The sequence below is a fragment of the Panthera onca genome, chromosome D2 (genome assembly GCF_046562875.1).
Source record: "Panthera onca isolate mPanOnc1 chromosome D2, mPanOnc1 haplotype 2, whole genome shotgun sequence".
Classification (NCBI taxonomy): Eukaryota; Metazoa; Chordata; class Mammalia; order Carnivora; family Felidae; genus Panthera; species Panthera onca.
Genome location: NC_138349.1, coordinates 25,442,923 through 25,460,719, shown reverse-complemented (window position 1 = coordinate 25,460,719; position 17,797 = coordinate 25,442,923). Strand labels below are relative to the sequence as shown.

Sequence of the window (17,797 nt, the reverse complement as noted above, 5' to 3'; positions counted from 1 at the left end):
CAGTTTCTTTTTCATTTTTTGATCAGCCATGGTCAGTATTGTCTCTTCACTGCCTCTTACTCTAATCAGAAACCTTACACACACGATGCAGGAAAACCAAATCCCCCTCTGCCCACGACTTGCCCAGAAAAGTCTGCAGTCCTTTTAGCTCTAAAAGCTTTAGATGTTTTAGACCTTTGCCCTTGTGGCAGTCCACAGCAAACGGAAGTGCAGGGCTGGCTCTTCCACCCCGAAAGCCTCCCCTTCTGGGCCGGGTCAGCGAAGCTTTTCCGCAGGGCCTTGAACTCCTGCGCGAGCGCAGAGGTCCTTAGTCAGGTGGCCTCCCGGGGCTGTGGACGCCTGCACGCACCTGCCGTAGGCCGCGGCCTCGGCCTCGGCCTCGGCCCCACAGGCCAGTAGGTGTCCCCGGAAAGTGTGGAGTTGGCCTCGCAAGCGCCCCCACACCGCTCTGTTCCACGACAAGAGTAGCTCCTCCTGGCGCACGTGGGCGCCGCCATCTTAGGTCCATCCTCTTCCCTCTTCCCTAAAATCAGTTTCTTAAAAAAATTTTTTTTTTATATATAGCATAGAGTAATAACTCAGATTACATAGAAAGGTTTTCAAATGAAGACAGTCTTCATCTCATTTCTTCTCAACTCGTTGTTTCCTACCTCAGTTCCATTGTCCAGAAGCCACCTTCCAGCGTAAGAAACAGAATATAACCAGGCCCTGCAAGCACCGCACCATGTCACGTGCCTTCTCTTTTTCTTTCTCTTCCTCGATCCAGCGGTATTCACTCACCTGAATTCTGTTTATTATTGCTGCTTGCTTCTCAATTTTACCACATATGCATGTGGCATAACTGACATGCTGTGTCATTTTGCATGTTTTTAAAGTTAATATATTAGTCATGCCACGTATGTTATTTTGTGACTTGCTTTTGTGACCCAGTCTTATGTTTTCGAGATGCATTCATGTTAATAGTTGTAGCTGTAGTTTATTAGTTTTCATTGTTGGATAGTTGGCCATTACATGAACATATGACTACACCACATATTATTTATCCATTGTACTCAGGGTACACTTTTACTATCCCTCTGTCCCTGTTCCCCCCCTCACCCCCCGTTTTTCATTTTTGTTTTTGTTTTTTTGGTTTTTTGCTATTCAAGCTCCTTTCTTTATGGACCATTTATTCCTGTATGGCTTCTTATTGTAAGGATTATAATGATTTTTTTGTTTTTTCACTTGACCTCATTCTGGGCCTTACTAATTCTTTCATTCTCATTCCACTGGTATTTTTCCATGGAATCTCTTTGTTGAAGGCTGCCATAGACTGTCACAGAATGTTAATTCTGTAAGAAGATAAGGGCCCCTAATTTTTCAAGAGATTTTAAATATAATTAATTAAAATAATAACGAGTGAAACACTTCATGTGACTTCAATATTCCTAACTTACTCTATAAAAATACCTTATTAATTTTAATTGATCGTGTTCTAAAAAGTATAATATTATTCAAATTACATTCCTGACAAGTCACAAAAGAATGTTGTATCAAGTGAGTGTATATGGTCAGTAAGTCACTTGTGAGTTATGGTGAGTGAGTGTATATGGTGGTACTTAGAAGGCAAAACACTGTTTCTTATCACTGGGACCTCCAACTCTTGACCTTTAACCAGCAGAATCAGTTTGAGTTAGCCCCCTCAGGTTAATTACTGACAATCACAACTGCAAAAATGTGAAATACTGTGCCCTTCACCTGTGGCTAACAGCAGTGGGTATCCAGATGGTCACATTATGAACACAATCACAGAGGGCCTGGAGAGGAACCACTATAATGCACAGCAGTACAGTAGTTTCCTGGGACAATATATGTTTTTTTCAATTTCTTCTTTTGAGCAATTAACCTTTTACTTTATTGTTGAATTGGATCTTTCAAATCATTACAACAAAATGTTACACTAGTCATGAAGTTTTTAGGTTGGCCAATCAGAGACTTAAATGTACAAGGTTAATTTGCATTATATCATAAATGTGCTAAAAGACCTTCTAAAAAGTTAGTTTTCTAAAAAAAGAGCTAAGCAAGACCCCTGTGTTAGTACAAAATGTGCCTTAATTTTTTCCATTTAGTATCTGTAATAATAAGCATTTATTTAACGTTTATTCTGTGCCAAGAACTCGTCTAAGTGTTTTCTATATATTTACTAATGTAATACTTCTTCAAACTCTATAAGGGAGGCAAGAAGTTGTCACCACTGCATTTTACGGATGAGGGAACTAAAACACAAAGGGATCTTGCCTACATTCACACAGTTTAATAAGGGGTTATTATAGAGTTTTATAAGAAATTCATATATTGAATTATTAATTCATAAATCCATATGTTGAAACCTCACCCCCCAGTACCTCAGAATATGACTTTATTTGGAAATAGGTCCATTACAGCTGTAATTAGTTCAATTAAGATGAGGCCATATTAGAGTAGGGTACCCTAATCCAGTATGACTAGTGTCCTTATAAAGAGGGGAAGTTTGGACACAGATATGCACACAAGGAGGAGGCCATGGGAAGGTGAAGGCAGAGATGGAACAGATGCTTCTACAAGCCAAGGATACCAAAAATTGCCAGCAAAACCATCCGGAAGCTAGAGGAGAGGCATGAAATAGATTCTCCCTTATAGTCTTCAGAAGGAACCAAGTCAGCTGACATTTTGATCTCAGACTTCTGGCCTCCAGAACTGTGAAAATAAACTTCCTTAAAAAAATTTTTTTTAAATGTTTATTTATTTTTGAGAGAGAAAGAGAGAGCAGGGGAGGGGCAGAGAGAGAGAGAGGGAGACACAGAACGGGAAGCGGGCTCCAGGCTCTGCACTGTCAGCACAGAATTCACGCACTGTGAGATCATGACCTGAGCTGAAGTTGGCGGCTTAGCTGACTGAGCCACCCAGGCGGCCCTAAACTTCTGTGGTTTAAGCCACGTAGTCCGTGGTACTTTGATAACCTAACCCTTGAAAACTAATAAAGGGGTGGAGTGGGCATCAAACCCAGGCAGGAAAGGCTGCAAGATTGGTGTGCTTATCACCTCACTCTCTGCCTCTCCCATAATAGAGCTAATTAAAATAAAAGCAGACACCAAGGCCTGGAGCAAATAAATGGCACAGGAATTACCAGCTTGCAAATCTAGGCAGACAAACAAAACACTGACCCCTTTCTAGAGTCTGTACCATGTGCCCTGGAGCCTCTGCTTTTCTGCCTCTTTAAGGGACTTTCAGCAGTGGCTCTAGACAGACATTTGTCATAGATCTACAAGTCTAAATTTACGCAGCTCACTTGCGGGACTCTGAGCCTGTGCCTCTACTCAGCTTCAAAATCCAAACGTTTGCGGCGCCTGGGTGGCTCAGTCTTTAAGCATCCGACTCTTGATTTCAGCTCAGGTCATGTTCTCACCTTTCTGATGGCCCCTTTGGAGGGATGGAGCCTACGAAAGGCTCTGTGCTGAGCCTGCTTGGGATTCTCTCTCTCCCTTCCTCTCTCTGCCCCTCCCCAGCTTATCCCTCTCACTCTCAAAATAAATAAACTTAAAAAAAAATCCAAACCTTTAATAGGTTTTTTAAAGCAGCACCAGCATTCTGAGGTTAGTATTATCCACATTTGTGCTGTTCCCTTTGGGTTAAAATTAAAAGGATGTGTCCTACAGGTGACAGTAAGAACAATGGCCCTCCCAGTAGCCATATTAAGCTATGCAATAGTAGTTGTATTAAGTACCGACAAGGAAAGGAAAAGGCTGCACAGACGGCTGGGCGACCTGACACCGGCAGTGGACAGGTATCTTTACAGAATACCTCCCAGAACTGTGAGCAAGCTCGAGGCTGGGGCCCACAAGCCCTCAAGTCAGGGGAGTTTGGGGACAGAAGGGGATCTGCACCCAGACACATGTCACCTGAGAGCAGCGGGTGCGCCTCCTCGCCCAGGTGTGGGGTGTGGGAGGTCAGGTCAGGGTTAGGCGTGGACATACGTGGAGGCCGGCCTGGAGACCACCATCCTTCTGGATGGGGGGATGTCTCTGAGGGTGTCCAGCTTCTTCTGTGGCTCTGGACGTGGGTACCTCTCTTGGCCAGCGAGTACACTCGGGCACGACCAGCAGCTGCAGTGTTTTAGCGCTAGTTCTGCAAAACCGGGAAGGCCAGGCCTAGGTGGGCGCGTTGGGTGGGTCTCCGGCTGCGATTTCCCTGCAGGCTCTTGGCCGCAGGGGCGGCGCGTTCCCGCTTGCAGAGGGTGGGAAGGGGATTCTGGAAGCCGCGCGCCAGCTTTCATTAAGCGCCCGGGGCCACGAGGGGCCCGGAGAGCACAACCCCCGCCCAGCTGGCGGCCGCCCCCGGCAGGCATTTCTGAGAGGAGAAGAGAAGGGAGCAAGGACCGAGGGAGGGGCGACGTACTTCCTGAATCGCCTGCACACCCTGGGTCGCGAGCTGGGCCTGCCCTGCGCCGCGATGTCCGGAGGGTCAGCCAGGAGCCTAGCGAAGGGTGAGGCCGGCCGGCCGCGGGAGGAGGGGGGAATCTCGGCCACCCCCTGCCGCGTGTCCGGTGTGGCTGTTCCGGAGCCACCCAGGGGGTCCCCCGCACGCGGGGATCGGGCCGGGGCCGCAGCGCGCGGGACCTCTCCGCGGCCTGGCCCGGGGGTGGCGGGAGGATGGGAGTCCCGGCCGCTCTCGGGGCCGTGACCACTGCCGCGTCTCCCCCGCAGGAAGCGCGCCCCCGGGGCCGGTCCCCCAGGGCCTGATCCGCGTCTACAGCATGAGGTTCTGCCCGTTCGCCCAGAGGACGCTCCTGGTCCTGAAGGCCAAGGGAATTGGGTGAGGACCCAGGCAGGGGCCGTTCCCCCAGCCGCCCGGGAACCAGCTGCTGCGGGGCGGCCGGGTGGGAACCTCGGATTGGGCCCCAGGGCTTCCTTTCCTGCAAAATAAACTATTCTCAGACTTTTGGGGGGACAGAGCAAATTATGAACCCACTTCCCAGGGTGAGAGGTAGGGGGAATGCCACAGATTACACCAGTCTAGGACTCCCCATTTAGATCAACCTAACCACTTTATGGATTAGAAAAGCTGAGGCTCTGGTAAAGCTGGTGATATGGGAGATCACTTGACAGCAGCGCTTTTAGGTCTGGTAAGATCCCTGATTCTTGGTCCACTGCCCTTTTGCTTTCACCCCACTTCTACATTCATGTCTGATATCTAATACTGTTTGCTGTTATTCTGAGTATATAGTCCCTTCCCTAATAGTTGGTAATTTACCCCAGGACAGAGTCCAGGCCTTGACCGTCCTGGCAGAGTGCTGAGTTAATTGTACTGGACATATTCTTATAGGTTGGGTTGTTGGTTGAGTCAAAGTGTCTATGCCTAAAAATTTAGTCTTTTGCGAAGCCTCTTTGAAATTAGCATGGTTTTTTTGACCAATGGGTTATGCATAGAGAGTATACGATAGTCAGTTGGCTCCTGATACCAAATATCCATTGGAATCCCCTCCCTTCCAATGATCTTTGGAATTTGTTGAGCAGACATTAGATACCTGTGGTGTGGAAGTTTAAAACATAGCCCCCATTCTTAAGAAATTTTCCATCTTGGGGCGCCTGGGTGGCTCAGTCGGTTAAGCATCTGACTTCGGCTCAGGTCATGATCTCGCGGTCTGTGGGTTCAAGCCCCGCATCAGGCTGTGTGCTGACTGCTCAGAGCCTGGAGCCTGTTTCAGATTCTGTGTCTCCCTCTCTCTCTGCCCCTCCCCCGTTCATGCTCTGTCTCTCTCTGTCTCAAAAATAAATAAACGTTAAAAAAAAAAATTAAAAAAAAAAAAAAAAAGAAAGAAATTTTCCATCCATGTGCTTAAGGTTTATAAACTAATTTTAGTTTTCTAGGGGGAGAATTAGGCAGACAATAATTTTACCTAAAAGAATGTAAGATGCATTCTTTTTCTGAAGGAAAAAAGTTTCTTCTTTTAATTGTTTCTTTAATGTTTATTTTTGAGAGAGACAGACAGTGTGTGAGCAGGGGAGGGGCAGAGAGAGAGGGAGACACAGAATCTGAAGCAGGCTCCAGGCTCTGAGCTGTCAGCACAGAGCCCGATGTGGGGCTTGAACTCACAAATGGTGAGATCATGACCTGAGCTGAAGTGGGATGCCTAACCAACTGAGCCACCCAGGCGCCCCAAAAATATTTTTGAATTAGCCATCACTTCACTAAAATTTGCATCTTATTTGGATGAAATTGATTCTGAACACATAGCAAAATGGTCAACATTCAGTAACATCTATCCCAAACTTTGTATTTTATCCTAATCTTATTCAAATTGGATTGAAAAAAGATGTATCTTATGCTTATGTAATTGGAAAGTATAGGGGCTCCTGGGTGGCTCAGTCGGTCAAGTGTCCGACTTCAGCTCTGGTCATGATTCGCAGTCAGTGAGTTCAATTCCCGCATCAGGCTCTGTGCCTGGATCCTGTTTTGGATCCTGTGTCTTCCTCTCTCTCTCTGCCCCTCCCCACTCACACTCTGTCTCTGTCTCTCAAAAATTAATAAACATTAAAAATAAAAGGATAGGAGCAAGCACAGCTGGATTGGGAGGCATAAAATCCTGGTTTATGTGCCCCGCTGGAACACTAGGTTGAAAACAACCTACCTTATTTACTGGGACAGTTTTCCAAAGGAAAACTGGACTGATTTTACCCAAATAGTGTGTGTATGGGGGTGAAGAATGGTAACAGGAAACAACAGAGGTCTTCTACATTCTGAATCAGTTTTCAGTTTCACACCCAGAAGACTTTTATTGGACAGGTGCTACATTTTCACATGGTATAACCTGACAAAGCATGGTTTTCTCTAAAAAGTGCATCTTCCAACTCGTGGCAGGTGTGTTGACTTGTTAGCTCATAATGTCAGGTTGACAAATCCAAGTGTGTTCTAAGTGTGTTCTTTATCACAAAAAACCCCCCATTTTGTTGTTGTTGGTATAAAACAACTTTTGTTTCATGGTATAAAAATTTCAGAAGTGTTGATAATTCCTTGGCAGGGAGCTGGCCTTGTATTTCTTTCCATGGCTTGTATCTGAGTTCCAGTAATCTGTCCGCACACAAACCTCTTGATACACAAATGCTAGGGTTCATTGTAGCCATTTCTGTTTCCATGGGGGATTACATATTTAAATCCTCAAACTAAATACTATTCTAACTTCTGAGGTGGATGGGGAAGTAGGAAACAAAAGGTGTTGGTGTGTTATTGAGTAACTAACCTGTTCTGTTGAATGATTACTCAGATTTAACAATTATATGAAGCTTTCCTTTCTTTTATTTCCTCTACAATCTCTCAGGCAAGAAACAAGTTAGATCTAATTACAGTCTGAATATAGCTTGGATTTCATTTGTTTTCCTCCTTTTGGGTTTGCTTAGCGTAGCTTACTCACGTAACATTTAAAACAAACAAACAAACAAAAAAAACCAATAATGCATGGACATTTAATCTGAAACTTGGTTTTGTGGGTGGATTTTTTGCATTCCTTAATATTTTTTTTAAAAATGAGGACCTTTCTACTCAATTTAGCAAGAGGAATTGAATTTTATCATGTTGATTCTCTTATAGTAGGTAATGGATACAATTCAATTATGTACCTCCTATAATTTGCAATGATACCTTATACCCCAAAGTGGATTATCTTATTGACAATCTTGAAGCATTTTCCACTTATTCATTCATTCAATAAATATTTACTGAGTACCCTATCTGAAACCACTTTTATTTTCACAGCATTTAAATCTGTTTAAAATTTTACTCACTTACATGTTTGTTTATTAATATGAACTAGATACACAAAATCCCCGCTTTCAAGGAGCTTACATTCTAGGGAGGTGACATAATAAACAGGTAAATAAGTGAGCAAAGTAATTTCAGATACATGTCATCAGGAAAACAAGATGATCATGTTAATAGAGGCTCTCAGCAGCTTCAGAGAGGGTGGTCAGGGAGGGCCTCTTGGAATGGTGTTTGACCTGAGAAGACAGGCAGAGAAGGCAGAGGAACAATAAATGTTAATGTTCTAAGGTGAGAATATGTTTGGCAAATTCAGGGAATATAAAAAAGGCCAGTGTGCCCAGATTGTAATGACCAGAGGGAAAGTTATAGGAAACAGGTGTGACAAGTAAGAACAGGCCAGATCACATGCCACAGAGGGGCTTAGAGTTTATGCTCATTGCAATGAGGAGCAATCAAGGGGTTGCAAGCAGGAGGGTGGCCTGATTCAATTTACTTGTGTGTGGAAAATGGACTGTAGGGAGGGCACAGTGGAAGCAGTGGCCAGTGGGAGACTACTATAGTGGTCCAGCTGGCAGATGATGTTTTGGACCAGATGGTAGCAGTATAGCTGAAAAGTGGATATGATTTTGAGGTCTAGCCGACAGGTCTTGATGATCCATCCATTTATTTGACTGGAGGCAGAGGGAGCAAGGGAGAAGGAATCAAGACTGATTTGATTCCTAAATTTGGGGTCCAATCAGCTAAGTGGATGGCAGGGCTGGTAAGGATCTACTAAGAAGTACCAAAAAAAAAAAAAAAAAAAAGAAAGAAAGAAAAAGTTCCACTCTCTTGATTGTCTTTTGTGTGTCTTTCAGGCATGAAATCATCAACATCAACCTGAAAAATAAGCCTGAGTGGTTCTTTATGAAGAATCCCTTTGGTCTGGTGCCAGTTCTGGAAAACAGTCAGGGTCAACTGATCTATGAATCTGCCATTACTTGTGAGTACCTGGATGAAGCATATCCAGGGAAGAAGCTGTTGCCAGATGACCCCTATGAGAAAGCTTGCCAAAAGATGGTCTTTGAGTTATTTTCTAAGGTGTGTGTATAAGAAATCTCAGCTCTTATTTGAACAAACTTTGTTGTTTAAGCTAAATCAGTGTTGTCATTTATGACTCAGGAATGTGGGAAAGGAAAAGAAAGCAGTGCTCTTATCTGCTCTGACATGTCCTGCAAGTCCTTTCACCATCCAGTTCCTGTTTGCCTCTCCAATGTTAGCCCTCCTTACTCTTTGGACACTGTATTCCAGCCGCTGAATATTTAGCTTTCCCAGACTTGCCACCTCCTCCTTAAATCTTCCCCCTTCTCTCGCTTCTCGGCCTTTTGGCCAAGACCAAGTGAAATCTTCCCCCTTCTCACTTTGCCTGGTTTTCTCCAAGTTCTCGTTCATGTATCTGCCCAGGTTCTGCTGCCTTCCAGAAGCTTGTCCGCGCTGGCTTAGTGCCCAGCTGTGTTCCCACATGTGCTAACTTCTCTGGGCCAGTGACTGCCTGCCTTCTTGCCTGTGTGTTGCACCAGGGCTGTGAGCTCCTTGAAGGTGAAGCCGTGTTCCCATCACTGTTGGCTCACTGCCTAGGTCTGTGACCAACTCTGCCTCTTCCTAGTTGTGTGACTCTGAGAAAGTTACTCATTTACTTCTGTGCCTCAGCTCATCGCTTGTAAAAGGAGTATAATAACTAGTATAATAAATGCTCCTTTCTTGCAGATAAAAATCAGTTTATATAAAACACCTAGAGCAGAGTCTGACACATGGTAAATACTGTGTTAGCTCTTGTGGTTCTAGCCACAGTGTCTAGCAGCGGGCATCTACTGTGTGTTGGCAGTAGCTCTTAGCTGAGTAAATGACATTCTTGTAGAAGAACTATTTTAATCAGCATCAAGGTTGTAGATAGTTCAAACAATTGATATTAACAAAGAAATGCCCAATAGTAGACAACAGGTATAGCTATGTCAAGTTATCTCTATACCCCTGTTATTCATCAGAATATATGTCGGCATATCTTGTCTTCTTTAAATGGTTAAAGAAATACCTAGAAGGTGGAACTTACAGAGAGAATGTATTATGGAAGGAGACATTGCAAAGGGAAGCCAATGGGGAAGGAAGAGGGAGTTGTCTGGCTTAGCAGAAGGAGAGGGAAAGAGCAGATACCTGCTGTCAAAAGTGATAGACAGGGAACATGGCAATTAAAAGAAAGGTGTTGGAGAATTCAAAAAAAAAAAAAAAAAAGTAACAAGAGATTCATTGTAGAGGCATCTGATTGGCTCAGTTGGTAGAGCATGAGACTCGACCTCAGGGTTGTGAGTTCAAGCGCCATGTTGGGTGTAGAGATTACTTAAAAAAAAAAAAAGATTCATTGTATTGTCTCGAAAGAAAATAAGCTAAAAGCTGGAGATGTTCACCATTACTTCCCAGCTCACATTCAAGGAAAAGGTGGCCTTACGTACCATATGCCCCCTCCCTCCTGGCCACAGCTCTCAGCAAACCAGAAATGCCCCCACCTGTACCTGCAGCCAATCATCTTCTTTCTTGAGAACTTGAAACTGAGACACAGAGATTAACAGTAAAGGTGTTGAAGCTTTAGAGATGTGTGTGTGTGTATAAATGTGTGTGTGTGTATATATGTGTGTGTGTGTGTGTGCGCGCGTGTGTGTGTGTGTGTGTGTGTGTGTGTGTGTGTGTGTGTGTGTGTTTATATAATTGGAGGCTTAACAAACCAAAGGCATGTAAAAAATACATTTTTTAAGGAAGCAGAAATTAAGAGCATTGCAAAGGGACTTGATATCTTGATATATAGGAAACCATATGGAGCAGACATTTAAGGCAAGGCAGGGATAGATAAAGCAGGCATGCCCAGATGGAACTGTGTGCAGAAGTGCTGCCAGCAAACTTTCAGTTCCAAAGAGGGCAAGCTGTACCGATAGGGACAGGATATCAGGACATTCTCCTGGATTTTTACAAGCACCTGTTGATAAACTGAGACGAGTGGACTTCAAGCTCTCGCAGTGAGAAAACACACAAGTGCCTCCAGCAGGAGCCCTACAGCATCTGGCACTATGCCTGTGAGTCTTCAGGTAGTCAGCCCCTTCGAACACCCTTCTCATGTCCTCCCCGAGGTGGAAAGCAGAAAAATTCTCTTCCCCAGCTCCCTTTGCAGCTGGGGCCAATGCCTGGGACGTAGGCTCTTCCTGTCAGAAACACACATGGTGGAGCTGGGCTCAGAAATGAGCCATGTGGCGCTTGCTTCAGCAGCGCGTGTATGAAAATTGGAACCATCCATCCCCTGCACCAGGATGACATGCAAATTTGCAGAGCATTCCATATTTTTAAAAAAGACATGGTGGGGGGGCGCAGTCAGGTAAGCCTCCAACTTGGGCTCAGGTCATGATCTCACAGTTCAGGAGTTCGAGCCCCCCAACAGGCTCTGTGCTGAGAGCTCAGGGCCTGGAGCCTGCTTTGGATTCTGTGTCTCCGTCTCTGCCTCTATCTCTGGCTCTCTCTCAAAAATAAACATTAAAAAAAAATTTTTTTTTAAAGGTAAAAAAAGATGAGAAACGAGCAATGTGGGGAGACAGGCTTGGGGCAGGGCACTGATTCTGCTGGTGGGAGTGGCAGGGGAGGGGGTGGGAGGGTGGCGCAGAGCCCCAGGCTTTCGGGAGCAGTGGCAGTTGCAAGATTAAATTCCGGGCTTTAGTTACCTCCGAGTCCCACTTCTGGCAAAGGTACAAACCGCAGCACCTAGTGCTCAGCTCACTGGCAGCAGTGGGTGCTTCCCATGAGGTCAGCTCGGAGCATGATTTTGGAATGTTCCAGCTTAGTTCTCAGCCTTTTTTTTTTTTTTTTTCAGCCTCTCAATAATTCAATGGGCCACTCAATACTTTTTAAAAGGTATTTTTGGCTCAAACTCGCCAAAGTGGGTTCTACTATTTGCAACTTATAAAATCCTGAGCAAACAGCACCTTCCACCGCAAAATTGTTTCTAAGATTGATACCTGACCTCTGTGAACACAGGAATGGGTGCACCTTTCAAGTTTCTCAAACACCCTGAACTGGGACTCTGAGGGTTCAGTGAGGGGGCCGGTACAGTTAGCCTCACACTGACAGTAAGAAATTACTCTGTCTAGGTTCCCCCTTTGGTAACAAGCTTCATTAGAAGACAAAATAACGAAGACGGCTCTGGCCTAAAAGAAGAATTGCGTAAAGAATTCAGCAAGTTAGAGGAGGTAATCTCTTCTCCTAGCTTTTATCAGAGTAAATGATACACTGTTCCTGCCCTCTTCTTTCTTTCTATTCCCGTTTCCCAAATCACTTTGTGACAGTTAGTAATAACATCAATTAAGGAATTTTAGGTTACAACAGATTGCTATAAGCAGGTGCATTTAAGATAGAAATCAACACACCTAAAAATATTTTGTCATGGCTTGCTTTTAAAACAATTTGTTGCACTGATGTTAACAAGGGGGAGAAATGCACTGATATTTCCACAATTTGTCACCTGTTTTCATTTTTCCATGCCTGTTTCTAGTCCTCATCCATATATTAAAACAAAAAAACAACAAAAAGAAAGGAAGAAAGAAAGGAAGGTTAACATAACTGTAATCAGGGCATAGATATTATTCTGTGTTTTTTCCACTTAATAATACATAATAAACATTTCCCACCACAGAGTTTGCCATGAATCGTAAAGAAACTTGGAGAAGCCTGGCTGAGTTTTTACCTCCCTTGGGGCAAAGCTGCCATTTGGGCCTTTAGATCAAGTCTTTCTCTTGGTCTTGAAACATACCATTTCCTTGCTCAGCCTTGGGTTTTTACTAGACATAGTTCCTGTCTTGTATGGGAATGTATCCTATATTTTGTCAGTTTGAAGTTTGCTGTAGACTTTCTTCACAACTTTTTTTCATTAAGAAAAGTGTTTCTAGTCTGTAAAAAACAAAAAGTAAAAAACAAAAAGTCATGCATTAGTGTTAGATTTTACTGAATGTTTTGTCTATATATATTACATCTATTGATATGTTCATAGAATTTTTTACCTTTAATCTGATAAATATGGTGTTATTGACAGATTTTTCTGGTGTTAAACCATCCTAGCATTACTTGTTTTCAATGGATTTTTCTATATACTATAGAACTAGTGAATACAAAGGTGTTGTATATTAATGAGATTGAGCTATTATTTTGTTTTCATAGTGTCCTTATTTTTTATATCAAGGATATTCTAACCTGATAAAATGAGTTGGGTTACTTTCCCTGTATTTCTAATCTCAGAAACCATTTGATAGGGTTTGGCTGTTTCTGCTTTTACTAACTAGCCCAGGAGTTCAGTAGCTCAATGCATTTATTTTCAGTCTTTCTTGATTGTTTAATGCATTAATGACTAACACACTACTTCTAAACATCGTAGCTGCATCCAGTATGTTTTACTGTGAAGGACTTTCATTGTTCAGTTCTAATTTTTTTTTTTTTTTTTTTTTTGCTGTTGCCATGATTTTCTCATTGCCTACCAATTATTGATCATGTACTTGTAAGTTTCCTAAACTACATCTTTTGCTGTTTTCTAATTTAATTACATTATGGTCAGAGAATGCATGTGGGATGTTGTTTCTTTGAAGATTAAGACTTTTGTGTTTGGCAACCTGGTAAAGCCCATGTTTTTAAATGCTTAAATTAAAATATGTAAGATTAACTCTACTATGGTTTATTTCATAATGGAAATACCTGATAACTGTGGGGTTAGTGGAGTTGGGAGAAGGTATGTACTTTTTTCTCATCTAATTTCAGACTCCAGATTAAGAACTCATGCTTCAAAGTGAGTAGTATCATTTCCATGCTTTAGGTTGCTGAGAGGGTTATTTCCTTCTGACTTAAACTGTCATACTAAATTTTATTTATGCAGAATATAATAACCAGACACTATAGTTTAAGGACAGACCCAGTTAACATCGATTCATTGTACAATTCTGAGTGCCTAATAACTACAAGGTACTCTGCTGGAAAGTATGGGAGGTAGAAAGTAAGACATTGTCTATACTCTTCAGATATTTAGTTTGGTAGTAGATGGTTGATATATGCCATCAATCTATAATGCAGACTGTTATATGGGCCCTGAGGAAAATTGCAGAAGTTTTAGAAACGGTAAGTTGGTTTATTAGGCAGATAATATTCTCAGTTTCTTTACTTTGGCAAAACCATTAATACCAAGGCATGTTCTTGAATTTCAGGAACATACGACTTGTTTTGGCTTTCAAATAATTTTGACATCAGTTTAATAGTTAATCCAGGGGCGCCTGGGTGGCTCAGTCGGTTGAGCATCTGACTTAAGCTCAGGTCATGATCTCACAGTTTGTGGAGCCCCGCATCAGGCTCTGTGCTGACCGCTTGCTCAGAGCCTGGAGCCTGCTTCCGATTCTGTGTCTCCTTCTCTCTCTGCCCCTCCCCTGCTCATGCTTTGTCTCACTGTTTCTCAAAAATAAATAAATGTAAAAAAAAAAAAAAAAAAAAAAAACCTTTAAAAAAATAGTTAATCCAGTTATTTCCAGCATATTTTAGGTAAAATTTTAATTGAAGTATTACATGCAGAGAAGCACCCAAAGCATCAGTACAGCTTGATGAATTTTTACAAAGTAAACATAGTCATGGAATTAGCACCCATAACAAGAAACAGTATTAGTTTTCGCTGTTTTTGCTCTTTGTACATATGGAATCCTATGATATGTACTCTTCGGGGTCTGGCTTCTTTCATACATTAGGTTTGTGAGATTCATCTATGTTGTGTATAGTTCATTCCTGTTCTTTGTATAGTGTTTCAACCTATGACTACAGCAGTTTGTTTATCCGTTTTACTACTGATGGACAGTGAACAGTTCTATCTTGGGGCTATTACAAATAGTGCTGCAATTAACATTCTCGTATCTATCTTTTGGTGAACGAATGTTCACATTTCCAAAGAGGAGAATCACGGGGTTGGAGTGTATGAACATTCAGGCAGCTTTAGTACATACTGTGAAAACATGGTTGTGCCAGTTTGTGCTCCTGCCAGCAGTGGTTCCGCATGCTTGCTAACTTTGTCTTGTTCATTTTAGCCATTCTGATGGATGTGTGGTAGTATTACATTCTGGCCCTAATTTGCATTTCCCTGATGACTAATGCAGTTGAATATCTTTTCAAATGGTTTTTGGCCATAGAGATATCCTCTTTTATGAAGTTCAAGTCTGGCCCAAATTTCTAATGAGTTGTTTGCCTTTTTTTCTTATTGATTCCCCAGGGGTGTTGGATTTCTCTCTATATTCTGAATGCCAGTCCTCTGTTGGGTGTGTGTATTACAAACATCTTGTAGTCTGTGGCTTGTTTTATTTTTCTCTACTTTCCAGTTTATTTTGTTGTTTGCTTCATCCCAAACCAGGAGATTCTAAAGTTCAAACAAAAAGCCAACTTGAATATGTCGGCATAAAAGCTACTTCTCTCACTTCCTCTACTTACCTGGTCTTCACAATATCTGATGATGAATCTTACGAAAGGCACACTTAAGCAGTACTCTCATGCTGTTTAACATTCAGGTTCTGACCAATAAGAAGACAACCTTCTTTGGTGGCAATTCTCTTTCTATGATTGATTACCTCATCTGGCCCTGGTTTGAACGGCTCGAAGTTCTGGAGTTAAATGAGTAAGACATTTGAGTATTTTGTACATAATTTAGGATAATGATGACTGGCATATTATATGTTGACCTTTTTTCCTGAACAAAAATGAAACTGTTTTATACAACTGGTATGAATGGGCACAAGCAGACAGGAGGAGAGTCTTGGACTATCCAGGGCATATACTCACCCCCCTTCTCCATTCCTGGAGTGTGCGGTGCAGGGGTGGGCAGAGAGTACTGCAACATGTAACAAAATGTTTTAAAAATAATTTACTCCTTCCCTTCTGGCTAAAAATCCGTAAGTAAGTGCATTTTTATAAGCTTTATCATGTGGGATTGTATGACCAATGCTCCTTACCATTTTCCAGCAGGATCCCTACACTAGTTTCCAAACTCCATGTTTTGAAGTTAGGCAGCCACCTTGGCTTACTCCCAATTCTTAGAGCTATTCCGGGTTACTTTTAGTCAGTCTGGCTATAGATAATAACTATATAACATCCATGGCTGTCTTTCATGTTCTCATTTTAACAAAGTTATCAGTCTGCCTGGATGCATTCTTGTGCTGAGCAAGTCACTTGACTCTAGGATTCCTCTTCCACAAAACAAAGACCTCTAAAATATCTTCCAAATCTAATATTCTGATTATGTGCATTGTAAAGAAATATTTTAAAAGATTAGAGGAAAACAAAAGGAAACTGTAGAGTGATAATGGTACAGGAGACTTTGCAATGCCTTCCTAGTTCATCTAGCTCACATGTTCATTCTTTTCCCTTCCCACAGGTGTGTAGATCACACTCCAAAACTTAAGCTCTGGATGGCAGCCATGAGGGAAGATCCTGCAGTGTCCTCCCTCCTCATTGAGGCGAAGGCCTTTCGAGGTTTCTTAGATCTCTACTTGCAGAACAGCCCTGAGGCCTGTGATTATGGGCTCTGATGGGGGCAGGAGTCAGCCATGAAGAGATGTCTGATATTTTCCTTCATGAATACGAGTAAAACATGCTTTCATTTTACCAAATGCTCTCATGTCTCATTGGATCACCTTCTCTGATTTGACATCGTGGCTTAAGGCCCTTAAGGCCTTCCTACAGAAATGTAAGCTCACATGCTTCTAAGGGTTTTATCATAGTTTCTGCTGAAAATCTCTAAATCATCTCTGGTGAGAACTGGACTTCAATCTAGATTTCTTCCTGCCCATAGGACATTTCCACTTGGATACTCTGTTGTTTCAACAGCTGCCTTCTCAAGTTTTCAATTCCTCATTCTTTTCTTTCCATCAACTTAATTTCACTACCTTTTTTATTCCCATTGTCACCACTTAAGACCAGACTGATAACACCTCAAAGTTAGGTGACTAAGTGTCCTCCTATTTGGTTTCCCCGTCTTCAATCTCAATGCCCTTCAAATTCTTCGTACCAACTCCCATGCTGGGCACATGGCAGGTATCCCATAAATGTAACTAAATACTGTGAAGGGGCGCCTGGGTGGCTCAGTCAGTTAAGCTTCTGACTTCAGCTCAAGTCACTGTCTCAGGAGTTCAAGCCCTGAGTTGGGCTCTGTGCTGACAGCTCAGAGCCTGGAGCCTGCTTTGGATTCTGTGTCTCCCTCTCTCTCTGCCCTACCCCCTTCCAAAGATAAACATTAAAAAAAAATTTTTTTTTAAATAATGTGGAGACATCTATCAATTCCGATGTAAGTCTGGATGAGTAATTCAGAAATATTAATGCTATCTTCCATAGCCCACTGAGCTTCTATTTAATTTTTATCATCACATTACTTCCATTAGAAGAAGGTAGGTCAGGGGCACCTGGGTGCCTCTGTTGGTTACGGGTCCAACTTGGGCTCAGGTCATGATCTCTCTGCTCTTAAGTGCAAGTCCCGCTTCGGGCTCTGTGCTGACAGCTCAGAGCATGGAGCCTGCTTCAGATTCTGTGTCTCCCTCTCTCTCTGCCCCTCCCCTGCTCATGCTCTGTGTCTCTCTGCCTTTCAAAAATGAACAAATGTTAAAAAAATAAAAATTTAAAGAAATAAAAAAAAAAGTTAGGTCAAAGAGCATCATTTCATTCTACAGATGGTTTTACTAAGATCCCGAGGCTAAATGAGTCCTTAAGATGCTGGCAGAAAGATCGAGAACACAGCCAACACACTGTGAATATCAGTGAGCTGTCGACCCACCCCATTACAGTCTGGTTTCCGGTACATATTCTTAAACGTAAGAGCGCATAACAATCACCTAAGGCTCACCGCTGGATTTCCGATTCGGTGGGTCCAGGGTGGGCTGCAAAGTCCACATTTGAAATGAGCTGTCCCCCACCCCCACCCCCGCCCCATGGTGATGCAGGCGATCCGAGGACC

The 17,797-nt window shown here is 42.7% G+C and overlaps 1 protein-coding gene and 1 long non-coding RNA gene across 5 annotated transcripts; one reads left to right on the top strand and one right to left on the bottom strand.

Annotated features, from left to right (window-relative positions):
* Positions 1–2,791: 2,791 nt before the first annotated feature.
* LOC132684936 (glutathione S-transferase omega-1) lies at positions 2,792–16,460 on the top strand. Of its 4 annotated transcripts, XM_060641565.3 has the most exons (6): positions 4,356–4,501; positions 4,722–4,830; positions 8,628–8,850; positions 11,934–12,032; positions 15,363–15,469; positions 16,226–16,460. In XM_060641565.3, exons 1-6 carry the CDS (start codon positions 4,468–4,470, stop codon positions 16,377–16,379), a joined length of 726 nt encoding a protein of 241 aa, XP_060497548.2. In that variant the 5' UTR covers positions 4,356–4,467; the 3' UTR covers positions 16,380–16,460. The 4 variants fall into 4 exon arrangements, with proteins under 4 accessions (XP_078290929.2, XP_078290930.2, XP_060497547.2 ...); XM_060641564.3 differs by lacking the exon at positions 4,722–4,830 and having other exon boundaries at positions 3,897–4,501; XM_078434803.2 differs by lacking the exons at positions 4,722–4,830; positions 15,363–15,469 and having other exon boundaries at positions 2,792–4,501; positions 16,226–16,335.
* On the bottom strand, positions 12,389–17,783 carry LOC145712494 (uncharacterized). The gene is made up of 3 exons (XR_014135341.1): positions 17,676–17,783; positions 15,286–15,455; positions 12,389–12,729 (listed from the first exon to the last, which is right to left on the bottom strand). It is a non-coding gene; the product is annotated as an uncharacterized LOC145712494 (long non-coding RNA).
* Between the last annotated feature and the right edge of the window lie 14 nt (positions 17,784–17,797).

What these genes read in the sequence shown, in the direction of transcription:
- LOC132684936 (XM_060641564.3), top strand. Translation starts at nt 4,035, where the DNA reads ATGTCTCTGAGGGTGTCCAGCTTCTTCTGTGGCTCTGGACGTGGGTAC. An exon ending in AGCCAGGAGCCTAGCGAAGG is followed by an intron (nt 4,502 to 8,627) that starts GTGAGGCCGGCC and finishes TGTGTCTTTCAG; the next exon opens with GCATGAAATCATCAACATCA. An exon ending in GAAGTTCTGGAGTTAAATGA is followed by an intron (nt 15,470 to 16,225) that starts GTAAGACATTTG and finishes CCCTTCCCACAG; the next exon opens with GTGTGTAGATCACACTCCAA.